This window comes from Setaria viridis, chromosome 4, assembly GCF_005286985.2.
Source record: "Setaria viridis chromosome 4, Setaria_viridis_v4.0, whole genome shotgun sequence".
Classification (NCBI taxonomy): Eukaryota; Viridiplantae; Streptophyta; class Magnoliopsida; order Poales; family Poaceae; genus Setaria; species Setaria viridis.
In genome coordinates this window covers 39,764,024-39,784,039 of record NC_048266.2, presented here as the reverse complement: position 1 = coordinate 39,784,039, position 20,016 = coordinate 39,764,024, and the positions used below count along the sequence as shown (strand labels likewise).

At 45.5% G+C, this 20,016-nt stretch overlaps 5 protein-coding genes and 1 non-coding gene across 10 annotated transcripts; all 6 read left to right on the top strand.

Moving 5' to 3' along the window:
• The first annotated feature begins 200 nt into the window (after positions 1-200).
• On the top strand, positions 201-272 carry TRNAP-AGG (transfer RNA proline (anticodon AGG)). Its single transcript has one exon. It is a non-coding gene; the product is annotated as a tRNA-Pro (tRNA).
• On the top strand, positions 228-3,597 carry LOC117851707 (uncharacterized). The gene is made up of 5 exons (XM_034733578.2): positions 228-867; positions 1,264-1,386; positions 2,113-2,212; positions 2,513-2,667; positions 2,784-3,597. Exons 1-5 carry the CDS (start codon positions 520-522, stop codon positions 2,979-2,981), a joined length of 924 nt encoding a protein of 307 aa, XP_034589469.1. The 5' UTR covers positions 228-519; the 3' UTR covers positions 2,982-3,597.
• Positions 3,598-3,712: 115 nt separating this feature from the next.
• On the top strand, positions 3,713-5,837 carry LOC117852653 (putative 4-hydroxy-4-methyl-2-oxoglutarate aldolase 2). Its single transcript, XM_034734845.1, has 2 exons — positions 3,713-4,002; positions 5,111-5,837. Exon 2 carries the CDS (start codon positions 5,124-5,126, stop codon positions 5,628-5,630), a length of 507 nt encoding a protein of 168 aa, XP_034590736.1. The 5' UTR covers positions 3,713-4,002; positions 5,111-5,123; the 3' UTR covers positions 5,631-5,837.
• A 251-nt stretch (positions 5,838-6,088) lies between these two features.
• Positions 6,089-9,621, top strand: LOC117852650 (uncharacterized protein At2g02148). 5 transcript variants are annotated; one of them, XR_004639895.2, is made up of 8 exons: positions 6,089-6,276; positions 6,710-6,833; positions 6,932-7,270; positions 7,349-7,511; positions 8,176-8,296; positions 8,400-8,490; positions 8,686-8,827; positions 9,248-9,621. XR_004639895.2 is itself a non-coding variant. In XM_072293375.1 (8 exons), exons 1-8 carry the CDS (start codon positions 6,157-6,159, stop codon positions 9,347-9,349), a joined length of 1,293 nt encoding a protein of 430 aa, XP_072149476.1. In that variant the 5' UTR covers positions 6,089-6,156; the 3' UTR covers positions 9,350-9,621. The 5 variants fall into 5 exon arrangements, 4 of the variants coding, with proteins under 4 accessions (XP_072149476.1, XP_034590732.1, XP_034590733.1 ...); XM_072293375.1 differs by having other exon boundaries at positions 8,400-8,455; positions 8,679-8,946; XM_034734841.2 differs by lacking the exon at positions 8,400-8,490.
• Positions 9,622-10,383: 762 nt separating this feature from the next.
• On the top strand, positions 10,384-15,039 carry LOC117852647 (putative disease resistance RPP13-like protein 1). Its single transcript, XM_034734837.2, has 3 exons — positions 10,384-10,873; positions 11,230-14,500; positions 14,613-15,039. Exon 2 carries the CDS (start codon positions 11,246-11,248, stop codon positions 14,474-14,476), a length of 3,231 nt encoding a protein of 1,076 aa, XP_034590728.1. The 5' UTR covers positions 10,384-10,873; positions 11,230-11,245; the 3' UTR covers positions 14,477-14,500; positions 14,613-15,039.
• Positions 15,040-15,748: 709 nt separating this feature from the next.
• On the top strand, positions 15,749-19,986 carry LOC117852648 (sucrose synthase 7). The gene is made up of 16 exons (XM_034734838.2): positions 15,749-15,919; positions 16,021-16,153; positions 16,246-16,400; positions 16,490-16,685; positions 16,786-16,904; positions 16,995-17,307; positions 17,409-17,585; positions 17,655-17,771; positions 17,853-18,019; positions 18,104-18,328; positions 18,415-18,736; positions 18,820-19,064; positions 19,160-19,298; positions 19,410-19,501; positions 19,601-19,624; positions 19,716-19,986. The coding sequence occupies exons 1-16, from the start codon at positions 15,816-15,818 to the stop codon at positions 19,759-19,761; spliced, it is 2,574 nt and encodes an 857-aa protein (XP_034590729.1). The 5' UTR covers positions 15,749-15,815; the 3' UTR covers positions 19,762-19,986.
• Positions 19,987-20,016: the final 30 nt, after the last annotated feature.

The window sequence follows — 20,016 nt, the reverse complement described above, 5'->3', positions numbered from 1 at the left end:
TGCCACCTTTATTTGTTTAATTATATACTATATGAGATCCAATCAGGATGGATGTACGTACATGTATGTATGTTTCCGAAACGGCACCAACAGCTGTACCTCTTGCCAAGGGCCAATAATGCAAGCACACTGCCAACCGCGTTGCTGCCGTTGCTTGTCCTGACCTTTATATATCTATGGAGATAAGAGCAGCGCAAACAGGGCATTTGGTCTAGTGGTATGATTCTCGCTTAGGGTGCGAGAGGTCCCGAGTTCAATTCTCGGAATGCCCCTCAATTTAGGTTTTTTTTTCTTTTCTTTTGTCGCGGATGGGCCTAAAGTCCAAACGTGAAGGCAGCCCAATACAGCCCAGCCCAAGTCCTTTCCACAGCAGCTGTTGGCGCCACCGCGCCGCCCCTCTTCTCTTTGCTTGGATCGGATCCCGCCAAAACCCACACAAAAGAGGCTCTCGGAGATTCCTCCCCTTCCTTCCTTCCTCAAGATTCCTCCCGCTCCCCAATCCCCATCTCCAGTCCGACCATGGCTGCGGCGCCGCCAACCGGCTGCTTCAAGTGCGGCCGCCCGGGCCATTGGTCCCGCGACTGCCCCTCCGCGCCCGCCTCCGCCGACCCAACCGCCAACCCTAACCCCTCCCGCTTCGCCGCCTCCTCTTCCTACCCCACCGCCAAGCCAAGGCCTCCAGCCTCCGCGGCGCCGCCGCCCGAGGGGGACGCACCGCAGGACAACAACCGGAATAAGAAGAAGAAGAAGGAGAGGACCACGCGCCCCAAGCTCACCCCCGACCTGCTCCTCTCCGACGACGGCATCGGCTTCGTCCTCCGATACTTCCCCAAGGCATTCAAGCCACGCGCCCGACCAGGCCACGAGGTACCTATTACATCTCTTCCCCTTCTTCTTTACCCATTTTTTTGGTTGGACTCACTGGACCCCAACCATGGTATGCTTGCAAAATCCCCTTTTTTATGATATGTGCATAGAGTAGTGCAATGGTTGGGAATTGTTGCTGAAGAAAGAAAACTGTGCCTCCACCTTCTGCCTGCAGCCGACTTCATTTGCTTTCTGTTTCCCTCAAGGAATGGATACAATAAGAAATGACATTCTTCAGCATTCGTTATACATATGCGCTATTCAACAATAAATGAAACAATTATAGCTTATCTCACAATATGACAAGAGGAAAGAAAACCTGTTTTGCCGATGTAGTACGTGCTTACTCATGTTTCCTTTGACATCCTAATCTTTAAATTTACACCTACATGTCAGGTGGAGGACCTTGGTAATCTCATCAAGCTGTACACGGACTGGCACTCTCGCTTGATCCCTTACTACTCATTTGAACAGTTTGTGCGAAAAGTTGAGAAAGTGGGGGCTGGCAACCGTGTTAGGGTAAGCTATCCGCTTTCATCCTCTTATTCCAACCAAATGTGATTACAAATAAAATGAACATACTAGAGAGAATGGCCAGCTCAAGTTGACACGGTATTAGCTTGGGTACTTTGTAATATGATACATCAATACATGTGTGTTCAAGCCAGGAAATGATGTGTTTTAACTAACAACCCCCCCCCCCCCTCTCCTCCTCACTAAGCGGCATCTGAAAATCGTTATTATTTGTTGTTACCCATGCTTTGCTATTACACAATGATAAATATGAATGATGAATTTGGAGGACTGTTGCATCAAAGGCAGTGAATTTGGAGAACACCTTAAACGAAAAGCACCATGCATGACCATTGACCATCGATCTTTTTGTTCCTTTTCTTTTTGCGAGGAATAAATCTTCTGTTCTAGTTGTAGAACAGTATGCTTGTGGGCAACGTGCCATCGAGCTGTTGTTTCTTTAACTAGTTAAAGAAACTTTCAAGTGTAAAATCTCTTCTTTCAGTTGTGGAATCTGTTGCTAAGCTCTGAAATCAAGTGATTTCAGCTCAAACGTCATTGATTTGTTGTTCGTTAAGCCTACCTTACAAATTACAGAGCATAAAAATCTTCTGTTCACACACACACAATGGCCATTCTTGCCAGGAAGATGACATTTTCTTTCTCCTAGGACCTTGCCATACATAACCTTGTTATTTCTGACCTGTGTTCCTCATTTACACTGTTCCTTAGAAATGCATTTCTGAACTGAGGGACAGGGTTGCTAGAGGGGGAGATCCTACAGTGCTGCACGAAGCACCAATTGAAGAAGTCACGCCAGCAGGTGAACCTGGTATGAGCTCTTTGTTTTGTTAACAGCGAGCATGCATCGGGTTGGATGGTTGGAGTCTGGGTGATAAGGGTTAGTAGATGGTGTTGGTTAGTCAGTGGTTTGTGACTCGGTCTCTGTTTTCTCCAAGACAGAGACTCGGATTCTGTCCTCTCTGAACTTTCGAATTTTGGCATAATAAGGGTTGCTGCACTGCTGATAGAAAAATAGCATGCGTGCATATAATTGTTTAAAGTTTGGCTAGAGTTGCATTTTTCTTGAACGTTTGCTCCCATGATAGTGATAGTCTAAGGTCTGTTGCAGATGGAACTGCAGCTGAGGACGCATTTTTAGGTACTGAAGATAACCATGCCATCGACCCAGCGCACGGAGATTTAATGGATCCACCAATGGAGAGGAATGATGTGGATCTGATGCAAGAAGATTTGCTCAATGAAACCTACGGAAAAGCAGCTGATGTAAGTATTTGCCCCCTAATTTTTTTGCAAGTGATCTGGTCATTCATGACAAGCCATTAGCTACCATACAATCCACTATACTTTTTGCCTGAATACTGCTGTTGATGTCACAACAGGAACCCCGAATCCCAGGTGGAGAGGGATCCAACAAAGAGGCCCCAGAGCACCCGGCTCCAAAAGAAACAAGCTTGAAGCAGCAGGAGGAAGCAGGCAGCACCAAGCGGGCGAAAATTGAGCTGACGGAGGAGCAGAGGGCGCGCATGGAGGCCAACAGGCTCAAGGCCTTGGAGAGAGCGGCGGCGCGGGCTCGCTAGATGTCGTTGGTTCTTGGTTGGTGTCGCATGCTGGAACAATTTCCTTGTACTCGAAAGCTTGGTTACCCGCAAACACTTAGGGGGTGTTTGGATCCCCGGGCTAAAATTTAGCCCCTGTCACATCGAATGTTTGGACACTAATTAGGAGTATTAAATATAGGTTAATTACAAAACCAATTTCACAACCCCTAGGCTAAATCACGAGACGAATCTATTAAGCCTAATTAGTCCATGATTTGACAATATGATGCTACAGTAAACATTCGCTAATGATGGATTAATTAGGCTTAATAGATTCGTCTCGCGATTTAGCCTAGGGGTTCTGCAATTAGTTTTGTAATTAGCTCATGTTTAGTCCTTCTAATTAGCATCCGAATATCCGATGTGACACGGACTAAACTTTAGCTCCAGGATCCAAACACCCCCTTATTACAAGTGTGAAATGGATGCGACTGCCAAATTATATTTTTAGGATTTACCGGGGCATTTTCGTCACCCGTTTGCTTTAGAGCACAGATTTGGCATCTCATCTACTTGTCCAGCAACCTAGTAAATCATAGTTTCGGCTTGGATTATGTTTATTTTTGAAGAAAAATAAAATGCCTTTTTTTCGCGATTTTTCTCCACTGTTTTTCAGCAGCAGTCTTAAAAAACACAGGGGAAAAAAAAAGGACGCCTCGCCTTCCTAGGATAGGATGTAGGCATCGAAAGGCCGGCCATTGGGTCCCCTCCCTGTGTCACTGTGTGCGTGTGTCCACGTCCCCTGCCGCTGCCGGATCGGCGGATCGGATCCTCCTCCACCACCACCCCACCAGCCGCTGCCCCCAACCCAACCCTAGCCCCATTCGTTCCGCCCGATCTCGATCGTGGTCGGCGGCCCCTCTTCTCCCCTTTCACCGCCGGGGCGCCGCCATCACCGCCGCGCCCACCCGCACCCTTCTCGCTCAGTCTCCCTCCTTTCTTGGTCTTCCTTTCCTGGCGGCGACGACTGGGCCCTTTGCCGGCGACGAGCCCCCACCAGGTATGCCCTTCCCTTCCCTTCCCTTCCTGCTGCACGCAACGGAGACCCTAGGATAAGCTATTTGTATTTGGATCCCACCCAGTTGCTGTGCGCAACGGCGGTTTTGTTTGCACAAATTGTCTGGGTCCGCCCCTGATTGCTACCAATTGTAATAATTCGATGGATTGGATCGTGTGCCTTGCATTCCATCCATGCACTTCTACATGGATTTATGTCACTTCCCTGTGTTTCATCATGAGCTAAAAAACCTTCTTTTGGTGCAAGGTGCCCACTTTAGATGCCGCATCAGCCATAGCAACGAGTTGTCGTGTTGCACCGCTTCCTATACTTGGGGTGTAAAACGAATTGTTATTGTGGTGAAATACGTAGCTGTTTTCATGCTCGTGCAAGAGACATGTTCCTTTCTCGATTCACTCCAATCATAATATATTCATTTTTTTTTCTGAATTAAACCCATGGATAGTTTCAGATTCACAAGTCATAACCAAAACATACAGAGTTTCGCCTCTTAGGAAATGACCTGTAACATATGCTGAACCGTTTTAGAGCTTTGCGCCTTTATGCCGAGTCAGACAGTGCCTCTTATCGTTTTTCCTTTTCCCTTTTTCACTGGAGCTGTATGGACTTAGCTCTGCTTCTAAATGTGAGCCTATGAGGTAGTGACGAAAGGGCAAGTTCATGTTAGACGACCTGCTTAAACTTTTTGTTCAGAAAGATGTTCTTCTTTCAAATAGACAGACATGTTTGGGTCTCTCAGTTGAGGCTAGTATTGTGGTTTACGTTTTTCATGGAAGACTGGACCTTATGTTTCTTTGGGTTGATGTTTGCTGGTGCACTACTAAAAAAATTGATTCTGCTCCATGGCAGTTTGACAGTTAAATCATGGAAAAAAATTCCTGATGTTAGCTAAGTGGAACCATTACATTTATCTTCTGCTAGGGATCTATACATGACTGCTGTTAATAATTCTGGATGTCATCTATCAGTCTTCAAGTTCCATAGATTTAAAGATGTTCTTCTTTAGAGAATTTGTTGTTACTCTTACGCAAGGAATAGCTTGATTTCTTTTGGGTTTGTGTTTTGTTTCTTCTCTTCTGATGACAAGCAGGAGTGAAGCTAATATGGCTGCCTTGCCATTGGCCACCGCTGAAGTATGCGATGCTAATCCTCATTTGATTATGAATGGCGAGCTTCGTGCTCTCCATCCCATCTTCCAAATCTACGGAAGGCGCCAAGTTTTTGCTGGTCCTATTGTGACACTGAAGGTCTATGAGGACAATGTTCTGATCCGTGAGTTCCTTGAGGAGAAAGGCCACGGCAGGGTCCTTGTAGTTGATGGTGGTGGGAGCATGCGCTGTGCCATACTGGGTGGCAACCCTGTCCAGCAGGCACAGAACAATGGGTGGGCCGGCATTGTGGTGAACGGCTGCATCAGGGATGTTGATGAGATTAATGGCTGCGACATTGGTGTCCGAGCTCTCAACTCCCACCCCATGAAGGCAAACAAGAAGGGCATTGGTGAGAAGCATGTCCCCGTGACCATTGCGGGAACTAGGATTTGCGACGGGGAGTGGCTCTATGCTGATACGGACGGCATTCTTGTCTCGAGGACAGAATTGACTGTGTAGATCCATTCCCCCTTTGCACGTGTGTATAAGAATTGGGCGCATAAAGCAGGGCTGCTCCTGACCTTGCTTGCCCTCTTGGTGTTATGTCTGAACTTGTAATAATGGATTGTTGTTGGATCGTACGGTTACCTGGAATAATTGGATGTTACAGATTGTTGTTGATAAATTTTTGTTGATTATGAAAATAGCAACTCTTATTCTGGTGAATTTTCTTCCACTACATGATTTACATTTGCATTTCCTTTGTACTTCTGAAGCGGAGTGTTGTGTGCCTTGACGACCTTTGAGAGAATTCCTGTGCCTGCCTTGTTCAGGCAAATTCCGTTGTATGAAAAATGCTTACCATATTGTGCTCGAGAAAGTAGAATGGACCAACAGCCGAATTGTGGGCCACGATTGGGCCGGCCCAACGTACTGCCTGCTCCAGTTCTCCTCTCACTGGCCGCCGGAGTTGAGAAATCCCAGTGGGTGAGGGGGCGGGGGGGTCTCGGCACTCTCCCCCTCTTGCGCTGCTTGCCGGTGCGCGATGCGGGGCCGTGGGTACGACGCCGGCTTCCTCGGCGATGACGTCGACCCGGAGGCCATCACCAACGACGACGCCGGCCGCCGGGGGGACAGCCTCGTCGCGGCTGACTCCAGCTCCGTGGTACCGACCTCTCCTTCTCTCGCACTCCTCTCAACTAAGGACTAATCCAGTGCCGACTACCGACGGGGCTATGGCGCCACGGGTATCTATCAGGCCATTCTTTCTTTTTCATTATAAATTGTTGGTGTGGTGCGATTTGGTCATTTGGGGGGAGGCAAGCGACGATCTGCCTGGGTGGGCATTCTTTTCTTTAGCGCGACTAGTATTCTGCGACTTACCCTATCTACCTAGGAAAAACTGCTACTTTTCATGTCTGAAATATGCTTAGTTTTCATGGAAAGGTTGCAATCGTCCTTGGTTTCATAATATTTAGCTAAAACAATGGGTCATTTTCTTGTGATGATGGCTGCAAATGGAATTTGTTTCCTTTTCGTGATTGTATCCTGTACACCAATGTAGGAGCTCGAGTAATAACTGCTGTTTCCTCTGCTAGGATTGCATGCATGGATCATGTAGCAGCTCTTTGAGCCTCCATGGTGTAAGAGTTGATGATGAACAATCGGCTCTTGATAACAGCAGCAGACCCTCCAGTCCTTTTGATATCCTGACTCCTCAAGGTAGTGCCCCGTGAAGTACATTTAGTTTTGTTGTACCATTTTTCACCCTCCCTCCCTCCCATGCTTATGCTGTAACAACATTTCTCCCTTGGTTGCAGATGTTCTCCCTATTGAAATGGCAAGATCTAGGTTCTTGGACCTCGTTGTTGATTATTTTATAAGTGAGCATGTTGTTGAGACGGTGGAATGCTCTAGCTCGGACTTTAGCCAGGTTGATGATAAATCAAGCAAAAGAAAGCAACAGGGGGTTCGATATGAGGGTGATCCTATGATTGCTTTGCCATTAATGTATATAGCAAACTTGTATGAAACCTTGGTCAGTGATGTCAATGTGCGTCTTGCGTCTTTGATTGGGTTCCGTGAGAAATCTATAGGGCTAGCTCTTGAAGCTTCCGGTGGCTTGTACAGGAAACTGATTCAAAGGTTCCCAAAGAAAGGTATGATGGCTCATTATAAATGTTTACTCTGCACAACATTATCTGATGTTATGTTCTTAAGTCTGATTCGATGCATAGGCCCTTGCAGCTTCAAGAGGAGGGAGTTAGCGACTTCTCATTCAACTAGGACAAAGTTTCCTGAACTTGTGGTTCAAGAAGAAAAACGAGTTCGTTTTGTTGTAATTAACGGATTGGCAATCATAGAGAGGCCAGACAATATGAGAATGGAGGATGCAGAATGGTAGGGCTTCTAATTTACACAATGTTAGCTGCTTAGCTTCCTTTGCTTCTAAGGTTGGCTCAGTGTCTGGGATAGTATATGGAAATTCCTGTATTTACCCTTGCCGCAATGATTGTCTTTTTGCTATTCAATTTGTGGTAGTGGGTCGGTTCAATAAAACATAATCTTTCTAGTGGACCAACGATTGTCTTTCGCAAAACTGCATGTTCTTGGACCACAATACTATCTTGTTAAATATTCCTTTTGAACAGTTATGGGCCATTTGTATCCTTGGATGGCACAGAATTTTGCCCTGTGCCCAAAAATGTCCTAAGGCAATTGTTGAATATTTCTATATTCCATTAAGCTATCTGCCATCGCAGGGGAAGGGGATTAACTGTGGTAATCTACAGAATCGATTTCTTGTTAACGGCCATTCATTTAAATTAGACAGGCATGGTATCTGCACTCATAATGAATGCTTTCAGTTTATAATGAACTTCAAATAAGAACTCAAAACTTTGGCAGTAAAACAAAGCCCTAGGTTCATTGATTTCAATAACAATTTACTAGGAAAACCTCTGTTTATTTTCCTGTACCGTTGCTTGTTCTTTTGGTTGCACAAAAGCCTCTGATATCCTGTTATGACTTTGTTCTCCTTTTCATCGTATCCCAAAATGTGAAGGTTCAAAAGATTGACTGGTCGAAGTGAAGTTGCTATTTGTTCAAGAGATTATAAATTCTATTCACCCCGGCATAAGTTCAGGCGCTCTCCGCAGGCAGCATTTGACATCCCTGAGACAAGTGTAAGTTGAAATGTTGAATACTGGGCTTCAGAGAATGCAAAATTGCAGCCAAACTGAGTAACTTACTTTTTATATTATTATTAATCCCTTGTAATTTGTTTAGGCTTTGGCAGAGAATGAGAATTCTCCATTGGTTTGTTCATCAGGATTCCGCCCACCAAATGAGCTAACTTTATGTTTTTACTTCACTCATGGTAGTAGCAAGTAGCATCGTGCATTTACAATTTTTTGCCTGCTGCCCACCTGGTTCATCAGTTCTTATTAGCTTGTTTTTGTGGTGGCATCATCAAGTAAATTCTTATATAAGTGCAAATAGTTGGTAGATCGTTCTTGTTTATCTACCAATCTAACTCAACTCACTGGCTAATACATAGCTTGATGTGTTCCAGATACAAAATCAGCACCAGTCAACATCAAAGAGACATATTGAACAGCTAGAAAATCAACCTTATTTACACCTTTTCCATCAATCGGAGGATGATACCATTCAGCAAGTACAACATTGTACCCAGTTCCCTCCCGTTCATCAATGTACGAGCGCCCCACATTTGTCAGATAACCCCCAAAACCAGCAGCAGGCTTATTTATCTCAGCATATATCTTGCTTGCAAGTTGGACAAGGTCATCTTGGAGGACGCATGCATATTATTGTTAGTAACCTTCTTCAATTTAGCATCGGCAACAGTTATCAACTTCATGCAGTTTTATCATGATTTGCCCTTGAACTTAATTTTGTTCACAAAGAGACTTGTTGGCTTGGGCTTGGAAATCAAGCTTGTATGCACTTGTTATGGCTGAAGTACTGAACAAAAGATTAGCAATTGAACATAAGTTCTCATTTTGCTGCCTCCAGTTGTTGTAGGAGTTCCATTAGATCATAGTTGTCATGCCCTGCTATCTAATGCTACCTTATTTTATCCCTTGCCTTGATGGTGTATTTTTGTATTTCAGCCAACCAGCCCTGCCAAGTTCTGTGATGAGTGTGGTTCCCCATATTTAAGGGCAACATCGAAATTCTGCTCAGAGTGTGGCACCAAGAGGCTAGGGATGTGACTGCCCTGATCAATGTGTATATATAGATAATAGGTCTGTTTTTGTAGTGCTGTACTCTATGCTCGATGAAGTTAGTGCATCTTTGAAGTTCTGTAGCAGAAAGCCTATCTTTGAGATGACTCACCAGGGGACATCACCAGTCATTGTATTGTTCTAGCATCTGTAGTTTTTATCTTTTACTTGAGCAGTTGAGCTCCACGGCCATGCTTTGTCATCATTCTTCTGAAGAGTTTTAGTAATTTCACGTTCTAATTGCATCTTACTTATCATGATTCTTGATTGTTTTTCTGCGTAAGTTCTGGATATCATCAGGGCATCAGGCTGGCCGGCCTCTGAACTACTTAAATTTGCCAGCTTTTTAATCTCAACTGTGTAGTTGAGTGAGTTCTGGTTAAGCAATAGTATGTAGATATTGATGACACGACACGAGCTTCTGAGGACTGCTAGAAAGAAAAAAAAAAAGGACAGCAAAGCAGCAGGAGTGAGTCTTGTTGGAGACGAACGCAATGGTGACTTTTGGAGAGTCGTCCTGGCAGCTTCTCTTTTTAATTTCTTATTTTATAAATTGTTATTAGTTCATGTGGATCGTGGTGTGCAATAAGCCAATATGGTTGAGGGCGACCTGCATTGCCCATACATGGACATGGCTTTGCTGTCCCTGACAGACTATACTACTATATGCAGTGCCAGATCATTATACCAATTTAGTATTCTTTTCCTTTTCCTCTTTTGCTGACTAAACTAAATTTGGTGGTGAGGCCGGCCATTTTTTTTTCATGAGTGCCTAAGCACCTTTTGATTAAAAAGAAAGCAGTTTACAGACACAATCTCGATGAAGCCAATCAGAACCAGCACGAGAGCACAAAGGATCAAAGAAATAAAACATGAAGAAATACACAAACAACCACCACTAAGACGCGAAGTAACAAAGGCCGGCCACTTTTAACGACCACCACAAGACGCGAAGCAACAAAGGCCGGCCACTTTTGTTTCCTTCAGACAGTATAGGTATTATTTGCAGTCACACCCATGTTGGTGCCCGGTATGAATAGCAGGAATTCAGCAGGGGCGTAGGTGTGAAGAAGCTCCCTCTGACTAAATGGGGACTTTCCGTCCTTGTTGCGTTGGTTGGTACAGCCGAGATGAGCTGCTGCTCATCGATCAGCCTCCTTCTTCTTCTTCCCCAGATTCCCAGAAGAAAAGAACGACCATTTCCACCTACCGGGCCGGCATCAGGTTTTTGTCTGCAGGAGGAGGATCGGATCGTATCATCCAACAGCTAGCTGCTTGATTTCATCTCATCAAGGTCGAGCCCTTCCTGACAGCGACAGATCCAGAAAGAAGAGGCTTTTGCATTGCATTTGGGGAGAAGAGCAGAGGGGAGAGAGGGGGGAAGGAGGAAGGTGGTGGCCGTCGAGGTGGTGACATTCGCTGTCGCCACCTTTAGGCCCTATCGCCTTTCCTCTTCCTCTCCCTCCTGCCCTGCTCTGCTTCGCCCCCAACCTTCTTCTTTCTCCAGCAAAGGTATGTCAATCCATCTCCCTTTCCCAATTTCTTTTTCTCCATGTTGATCTCTTGTTCTTGATCTGATTATTAGAAGATTTCTTCTTGCCTCTTTGGTCTCACGATCTTGATCAATAATTTCGCTATGTTTCCATGAAGAGTAGTAGATTTTTAGGATTTCTTTCCATCCATTGTACATTTCCTGTATCTGTCGGCGTCATCTTCCAAAGATGAAAAAAGGAATTCCTTTGCAAAAAAAAAACACCAAAATCCCCAATCGTGCCGTCTCAGTAATTAAGAAATTTCCATGAAAACCAGATACTTTTCCTCTTCGGTGATCGCTCTGTGCTTACCAGAAAAAATTGCAACACAAGCAGGTGGGCCTCCATCGCGATGGTGCTCGACTCCTTCGTCAGGCGATGCACGGCTTCTCTGCACAACTTCGCCGGCCAGGACTCCTGCGCCGCCCTCGGCGTCGGGGACGACGTCAGGGCCCTCCTGGCCACGCTCTCGCGCATCAACGCCATCGTCTCCCACGAGGAGCGGAGGCGCGTCCTCACCGCCAAGCTTGACGCCTGGGTGGCGCAGGTCAAGGATGCCATGTACGACATTGACGACGTCCTCGACATCTGCATCATCGAGGCCGGAAAGATCCTCGCCGACGACCGCCCACCCACGCCCAAGGTCCGATGCTTCTCCTGCTTCAAGCCTGCTGGCCCCCGCAAGTTCCGACATGAAATCGGATTCTCGATTAGAGATATTGATCTCAGGCTCAGGGAAGTCGAGGAGGAAATGCCCAGGCTTCCTGTCGGATCAACACACTACGATGCAAAAAGGGATTGGTCCAGTCATAATAGCGTCTGTAACAACTGTTATGATGCGGCTAAGCCGCAAGCAGTAGGGTCACAGGTCCACAAGGCTGTGGGTGGCCTTGTGCCAAGGATGCTTAGGGAGGGCAAGAAGAAGGTGGATGTCTTTGCCATTGTTGGTGCCGTGGGGATCGGCAAGACAACGCTTGCCAGGGAGATCTACAATGATGACAGGATGACTGAAAATTTCCCCATCTGTGTGTGGGTTAAGATGTCCAAGGATTTGTCGGAGGTAGCTTTCTTGAAGAAGATCATCACCGGTGCCGGTGCTAATGTTGGGGATACAGAGAACAGAGAGGAGCTCCTTGGCCTCCTCAGCTCTGCTCTTTCCAAGAGATTTCTGATTGTCCTAGATGACTTGGACAATCCAGGCATATGGGACAATCTGCTCAAAGATCCATTGGGAGATGGTGTGGCGAGAGGAAGAATACTGATCACAACTCGGAATGAGGAAGTGGCGTCAAGCATGAAGGCTGTCGTCCACCGTGTTGATAAAATGGACACTGAGAATGCCTGGGCATTATTGTGCAAACAAGTTGATCTGGAATGCAATTCAGAGGAGCTTGCAGCATTGAAGGATGTCGGGATTAAGATTGCAGAGATATGTGACGGCCATCCTCTAGCAATCAAGGTCATTGCAGGTGTCCTGAGGTCAAGAGGCAACAGCAAGGTGGAGTGGGAGATGGTCCTGAATAATGATTCTTGGTCCATGCCTCCAATCGTTCCAGAAGTACCACAAGCTTTGTACGTGAGCTATGCTGACCTGCCTTCCGAGCTGAAGGAGTGTTTCCTCCGCTGTTCTCTGTATCCAGAAGAATGCTCCATTCAGCGCTTTGACCTTGTTCGGCGTTGGATTGCTGAAGGCATCGTAAATGCTGGAGACAACAAGTTGCTTGAAGAATCAGCTGAGGAGCATTATGTAGAATTAATAAGCAGAAACTTGTTACAACCTGATCCTGACAATGTTGAACGGTGCTGGATAACGCATGATCTTCTCCGCTCACTAGCCCGCTTTTTGATAGCAGACGAGAGTGTCTTAATTCATGGTCAGCAGAAATTGAGCACCTCATTGTCAAAGCCCCGGCACCTCACATTCTGTAACATGGAAAACTGCTCGGAGGATCCAATTTCGCTGAAGCAGCAGATAAGCATAAGGTCACTGATGCTCTTCAAAAGCCCAAATGTCAGAGCAATAGATCCTCTCATCGAGTCAGCTCCATTGTTGCGTGTATTAGATTTGAGCAAGACAGCAGTAGAGGCACTCCCAAGATCCATTGGCAACTTGGTACATTTGAGGTACCTCAATCTTGATGGAACTCAGGTCAGAGATATGCCTTCTTCCATTGGATTTCTCATTAACTTGCAGACCTTGAGCCTTCAAGGTTGCCAAAGGTTACAGAGACTTCCTTGGTCCATCAGGGCATTGCTAGAGCTTAGATGCCTTCGTCTCGAGGGAACCTCCCTAAGCTATGTACCAAAGGGTGTTGGTGAACTGAAACATCTCAATCATCTGTCTGGTCTAATCATTGGTCATGACAACAACGGACCTGAGGGTTGTGACTTAGATGACCTTAAAGCTTTGTCAGAATTAAGGCACCTTCACATAGAGAGTTTGGATAGAGCTACTTCAGGTGCTAATGCACTTGCAAACAAGCCATTCCTAAAGGATCTATACCTCTCTGAGAAAGCACCTGTAATGGAAGAACAGCAACAGGAAGAACAGGAGAGCCAAGAGAACAAAGATGAATCAGTGATAGAAGAGAAGAAAGAACAGGAAGTAATCAATGGTCAATGCAGTGGAGAGGAATCAGCCAAAGCCAGTGAAAAGATATGGAATGAGCTCATCCCTCCCAAGAGCATTGAGAAGCTAGTAATCAAGAACTACAGAGGTGTAAGGTTCCCAAATTGGATAAAAGGTCCCAAGCTAGGAACCTCCTTCCCCAGCCTTGTGCTTTTGGATCTTGAAAACTGCATGTCATGCACTAAACTGCCTTCACTAGGTCTCCTGGACCAGCTCAAGTCCCTGCAAATCTCAAATGTGGACTCAGTTGTCACCATTGGCTCGGAATTCCTGGGCACAACTGTACTTTCACCAGCCACTTCGTTTCCCAAGCTTGAGGTTTTGAAGCTCAGAAACATGAGGAGACTGGAAGAGTGGTCATTAGCTGTGGAGGAGAGCCAGGTACTGTTACCTTGTCTGAAGTCACTGCACATACAGTCCTGTCCTAAACTGAAAGCTCTACCAGAAGGCCTAAAACATGTGGCACTGCGTGAACTTCATGTGGAGGGTGCATATAGCCTAACTGAAATCAAGGACCTGCCAAAACTGTCTGATGAGCTCCATCTCAAAGATAACAAGGCTCTTCAGAGGATCTCCAACCTGCCCATGCTTCATTCCCTTATTATTGACGACTGCTCCAAGCTGAAGCATGTGGCAGGCCTTGACGCGCTGCAATACCTCAGACTTGTGTTTCCCCCATCCACCGAGACATTTTATTTCGAAGAGCTAATCATCTTCTGGAGCATTGCCTTCCCGCGGTGGCTGGAACTACTGATTCAAAAGTGCAGAGGCCTGCGACGGTTTGAGTTGCAGTGCAGTCTTTCGTTACTCAGGAGCTGCCTGGATGGTGGCAAGAACTGGCACATCGTTCAGCAGATCCCTGAGGTGCGCATCATAAGTTGTGATGGCAAGAGGTACATTAGGTACAACAAGAGCCGTCGCATCTACGAAACAAATGCCCAGTCTGAAGAGTGAAGCCATTCTGAAAATCTTTGTGCGGTATGTTCCTTGCACCCTTCAGAATCTTGCTTATCCTGTATAAATTATCTTATTATATGTTAGGGTACTAACAGCAGCTCACACATGCATTTTGTGTTCCTTTCTCTTGCAGACACTGGCTTGTTTTGGTACAGCCACACGTTTCAGTTGTCCCTTGTGGATTGTTCCGGGAGTTTGTATTTATATTGAGAGCTTGTATTCACGATTGATCCAGGAGTTTTCATTTGTTTTGAGGGTCTTGAGTTTTTACCACTCTATGCCTTAGAAATCTTTCGCAACAAAAAAAAGGATATATGCGCTGGAATGATATGATGGTTTGGGGAGCCCTGAGGAAAAGCATGGTTCTCTCTGCTGAATCAGTCTGCAGATGCTCACGTTTTCTTGACCTCTTAGTATGGGTATCCTTCACCAGGACTCAATATGTGTGTAATTCTTTTCTGTTTCCTGGTTATGGTGGTCTGTAAATTGTAAGATTTGGGTTTGATGGATTTTGACTTGTATTTGCGGTTAAATATAAGGCCCTCTTCCTGGCTCAAAAATATGACTTTTGTTTTACAGTTGACCAGTCACTGTAAATGCTGGCAGAATTTAACGATTTGGTCTAGATTAACAAAAAATAGCCCTTTACGTAACGTACTTGGTATATCTGTAAGCTAAGAGTGTGGCAAATCAGAAACAAATTGTTGTGCCCTTAATCATCAGAACGTAGCTTATTTCTCAAGTTACTGCATGGCCGCTGCGACTGGCAAAATAACTGGTATCACGCCAAATGTGCATAAAAATGTGTGGGTTGGCACCCAGGTTGTCAGGAAGCCCGTTACTGGGATCCAATGTAAAGCATAAAACCATGAGACCGTATGCTTGTGTTGAGGATGAGTTGTACATTGTTTTCATATGCAAGTTATCCAATTCCAACCCCAGCGGTTGATGTTGGACTTTCCAACGAGGTAAACTCGTACTAATTGCAGAATAATTAAAGAAATCCCTTTCTTTCCATTTATAGGGTAGGGAGAATGTATGGTAATAAAATCAATCCAAGGAATCTTACGATGATACGGCCTTGGTGTTCATGCCTTTCTTTTTTTTGAAACCATTTCATGCCTTTCTTGCCTTGCATGTTTCTTCAGCATAATGCTTTCTCCCCTTCGCGCCATCTCCCATTTCCAGCTGGTGTCCACAGAAAGAAAACCTTGTCAAGAGACTAATGTTTTATGCTCTCTTCTATAAATTGATGCCCCATCAACACCCAGCCAGTCACAGCATTCTTCCTCCTCCGATCCATAGCATTCTTCTTTGTTCCCATTCCCAGGCCAGCATGGCGTCCAACAACCTCAGCTTCAAGAGGACGGACAGCATTGCAGATGGCATGCCCGATGCGCTAAGGCAAAGCCGATACCAGATGAAGAGATGCTTCCAGAGGTAAACCCGATTTAAATGAAGTCACCACGATGGATTCAGATGATTTTCATTTGCAATGCTAAAAGTTTTTTCTTGTTCTTTTGGGTATGACAATGTTTCAGGTATTTGTCCAAGGGAAAGAGGCTCTTGAAGAACCAGCAGCTCCTAGAGGAGCTGGAGAAAGCACTGGATGACAAAGTCGAGAAGGAAAAGCTTGTCGAAGGCTTCCTCGGTTACATTATTTGTTCGACACCGGTAATCTCATCTCGATTTAAAATCTTCTGCAGACAACATCAAGTTTGATGGAATGGTCTCGTATTAACTCAAATAACTTGTTATCCCTGCAGGAAGCAGTGGTGCTACCACCCTATGTTGCATTTGCTGTCAGGATGAATCCTGGCATCTGGGAGTACGTCAAAGTTCATTCCGACGATCTGTCGGTCGAAGGAATCACACCGTCTGAGTATCTCAAGTTCAAGGAGACATTATATGACGAGAACTGGTATGCAGTCTTCACCAATCAAATACTAGGAGCCTTTACATTGATCACAAATGTATTGATGCCAGCTGAAACTGTATCTGAATCTTCAGGGCCAAGGATGACAACTCACTGGAAGTCGATTTCGGTGCTCTTGACCTCTCAACGCCGCATCTCACACTGCCGTCATCCATAGGAAACGGGCTCCAGTTTGTCTCCAAATTTATGTCTTCAAAGCTGGGCGACAAGCCTGAAACTAGCATGAAACCGTTGCTGGACTATTTGCTTTCACTAAACTACCGTGGTGAGGTACGGATATCTGATCACCTCTTCATGGTGGATATACTAGTGTCAAAAATGAGCAACCATGTGAACTTAATTATATCCTGATCACCTCATCAACATGCAGAAGCTGATGGTTAACGATATCATTGACACGGTGAACAAGCTTCAGACAGCGCTGCTACTTGCTGAGGTATACGTCAGCGGGCTGCCAAGATACACGCCATTCCCCAAGTTTGAACAAAGGTGAGATTTCTATCTCAAGAACATAAAAATTATTTGTGCGAATACTAGATATTGTGCCTAAGGTTCCTGAATACAACACTGGTGTTGCAGGTTTCAAGAGTGGGGATTGGAGAAAGGGTGGGGTGACACTGCTGAAAGGTGCAAAGAGACACTGAATTGCCTGTCTGAAGTGCTACAAGCGCCAGACCCTATCAACATGGAGAAGTTCTTCAGCAGAGTTCCAACCATATTCAACATCGTCGTCTTCTCCATTCACGGTTACTTTGGCCAAGAGAAGGTTCTTGGCTTGCCAGATACCGGCGGTCAGGTGGTCTACATCCTGGACCAAGTCAGGGCCCTTGAAGAGGAGTTACTGCAAAGAATCAAGCAGCAGGGTTTGAAAGTAACACCAAAGATTCTTGTGGTAAAGTTCATGACGTCATGATCCATATCTGCTCAATTTTAATATATATATATATATATAGATAGATATAGATGTCCTAACGGCTGATAATGTTCCTGCAGCTAACAAGACTGATACCAGATGCCAAGGGCACAAAATGCAACGTGGAGCTCGAGCCAGTTGAAAACACAAAACATTGCAGCATACTTCGTGTGCCATTCAAGACTGAAGACGGCAAGGATTTGCGCCAGTGGGTGTCCCGGTTTGACATCTACCCATACCTAGAGAGATATGCCCAGGTTTGCCAGCTGTCAGTTCTTACGCCTATGATATTCCAATAAGTGCCCTGCTCACAGTAGCAATTTCAGGATTCTTGTGCCAAAATTCTTGACATTTTGGAGGGTAAGCCAGACCTGATCATCGGCAACTACACCGATGGCAATTTGGTGGCGTCCCTCATGTCAAGCAAGCTTGGGGTCACTCAGGTTCATGACAATTGAAGTCTTGCAAGATTACTTCTGCTACCAACAAAAATTTGGTATGACACAAAATGATTTTACTGACAGGGGACAATCGCACACGCTCTGGAGAAGACGAAGTATGAAGATTCAGATGTCAAGTGGAGAGATCTAGACCAGAAGTACCACTTCTCCTGCCAATTCACCGCTGATATGATTGCCATGAACACCAGTGACTTCATCATCACCAGCACATACCAAGAAATTGCTGGAAGGTCAGTATAATGCATCTCACTGTATCTTCAGAACACTGACCACTACTTAATCCTAGAAGCCTGAAACATGAACATATGGTGCAGCAAAGAGAAGCCTGGCCAATATGAGCACCACTACGCGTTCACAATGCCAGGGCTTTGCCGCTACGCCACGGGCATTAATGTCTTTGATCCAAAGTTCAACATTGCTGCACCCGGTGCTGACCAGTCCATCTACTTCCCCTTCACTCAGAAGCAGAAGCGGCTGACAGATTTACACCCACAGATTGAGGAGTTGCTCTACAGCAAGCAGGACACCGATGAACACATGTAAGATTTTTTTTTCCTTTTCCCAAAAGACACAAAATCTCTTCCATATGTCCGATTTGCTAATTTCTGTGCTGCCATAAAATCAGAGGGTATCTGGCAGACAGAAACAAGCCAATCATCTTCTCAATGGCAAGGCTGGACAAGGTGAAGAACATCACTGGACTAGTGGAGTGGTATGGCCAGAACAGGAGGCTGAGGGACCTGGTAAACCTTGTTGTTGTCGCTGGCCTGCTGGAGGCATCACAGTCCAAGGACCGGGAAGAGATTGAAGAGATCAACAAAATGCACAACCTGATCGACAAGTACCAGCTTAAAGGACAGATCCGCTGGATCAAGGCACAGACTGACCGTGTCCGCAACGGTGAGCTGTACCGTTGCATTGCTGATACAAAGGGTGCATTTGTTCAGGTATGCATTAGCTTCTATGCTGAAAGTTGCAGAGAATGAAACTCAACTCTAACCTTTTAACATAATGTCTACTATGGTTTCAGCCTGCACTTTATGAAGCATTTGGGCTGACAGTGATTGAGGCGATGAACTGCGGCTTGACAACCTTTGCGACAAATCAGGGAGGACCGGCAGAGATCATAGTGGATGGTGTCTCCGGTTTCCACATAAACCCCATGAACGGCAGGGAGGCAAGCAACAAGATTGCAGATTTCTTCCAAAAGTGCAAGGAAGACCCAAGCTACTGGAACAAGGTGTCCACTGCTGGGCTTCAGCGCATCTACGAATGGTAGGTGCCATACCATAACATGACTGACCTAATATCTCTTGGATGCATCTGATGAAAAAACAGTAAAACTAAACATGTGTTGAACATGATGGCAGCTACACATGGAAGATTTATGCAACTAAGGTCCTGAACATGGGTTCAACGTATACATTCTGGAAGACTCTGAACAAGGAAGAGAGGGCTGCCAAACAGCGCTATCTGCAGATGTTCTACAATCTTCAGTTCAGGAATCTGGTGAGTTGTGAATAAATCTGGCTATCTGATGCTGTGGTGACAGCGTTGCAATCATCAGGACTGTAGTAATAGGAGATATCTGATGAATGATGCTATATATCATCCGTGCAGGCAAAGACCGTACCAAGAGTATTCGAACATCCTCCGCAAACCCCAGCAGGCGCAGGGCCTAGTACAGTGACAGTAGTAAGACCGAAAGAAAGGCAAGTGTGCCCACTCTTAAGAACTTTACTGAAGAGAGACCGGGGAAGCAACTGACTGACCCATTTGTTGTTTCACAAATCCAAATTTGGATGCTGCAGAAAGCCACAGACTAGGATTCAGAGGTAAGGCCTCTCCCCAACTTGCACGAATTTAACTTCAAACCTACCAATAAAACGATGAGCTAGTGTCGCTTAATACTAATTGTTTTCTCAGGATCATGACCAGCCTGATGGGGAACAAGTCTTCAACTTCTGACTAGAACGTATTGAACCAGAGAGATGTGGTGATATGATACCCTGAAGCCAAGGTCCTCGTGGCTGCACATATTCCATTGATACCGGACCGGAGTGTATTGTAAAGTGTATGCATGTGTGTGGATGCCATTGTGTTGATTGTAATTGTAGAGATGGATGATGTAAAGCGATTGAAAGTGTACATGGTTACAATTGATAATAATATACCACAAGGACTGAAGGATGCTGAATCCAAGAATGGGCATGCAGTTCCCTAAAGA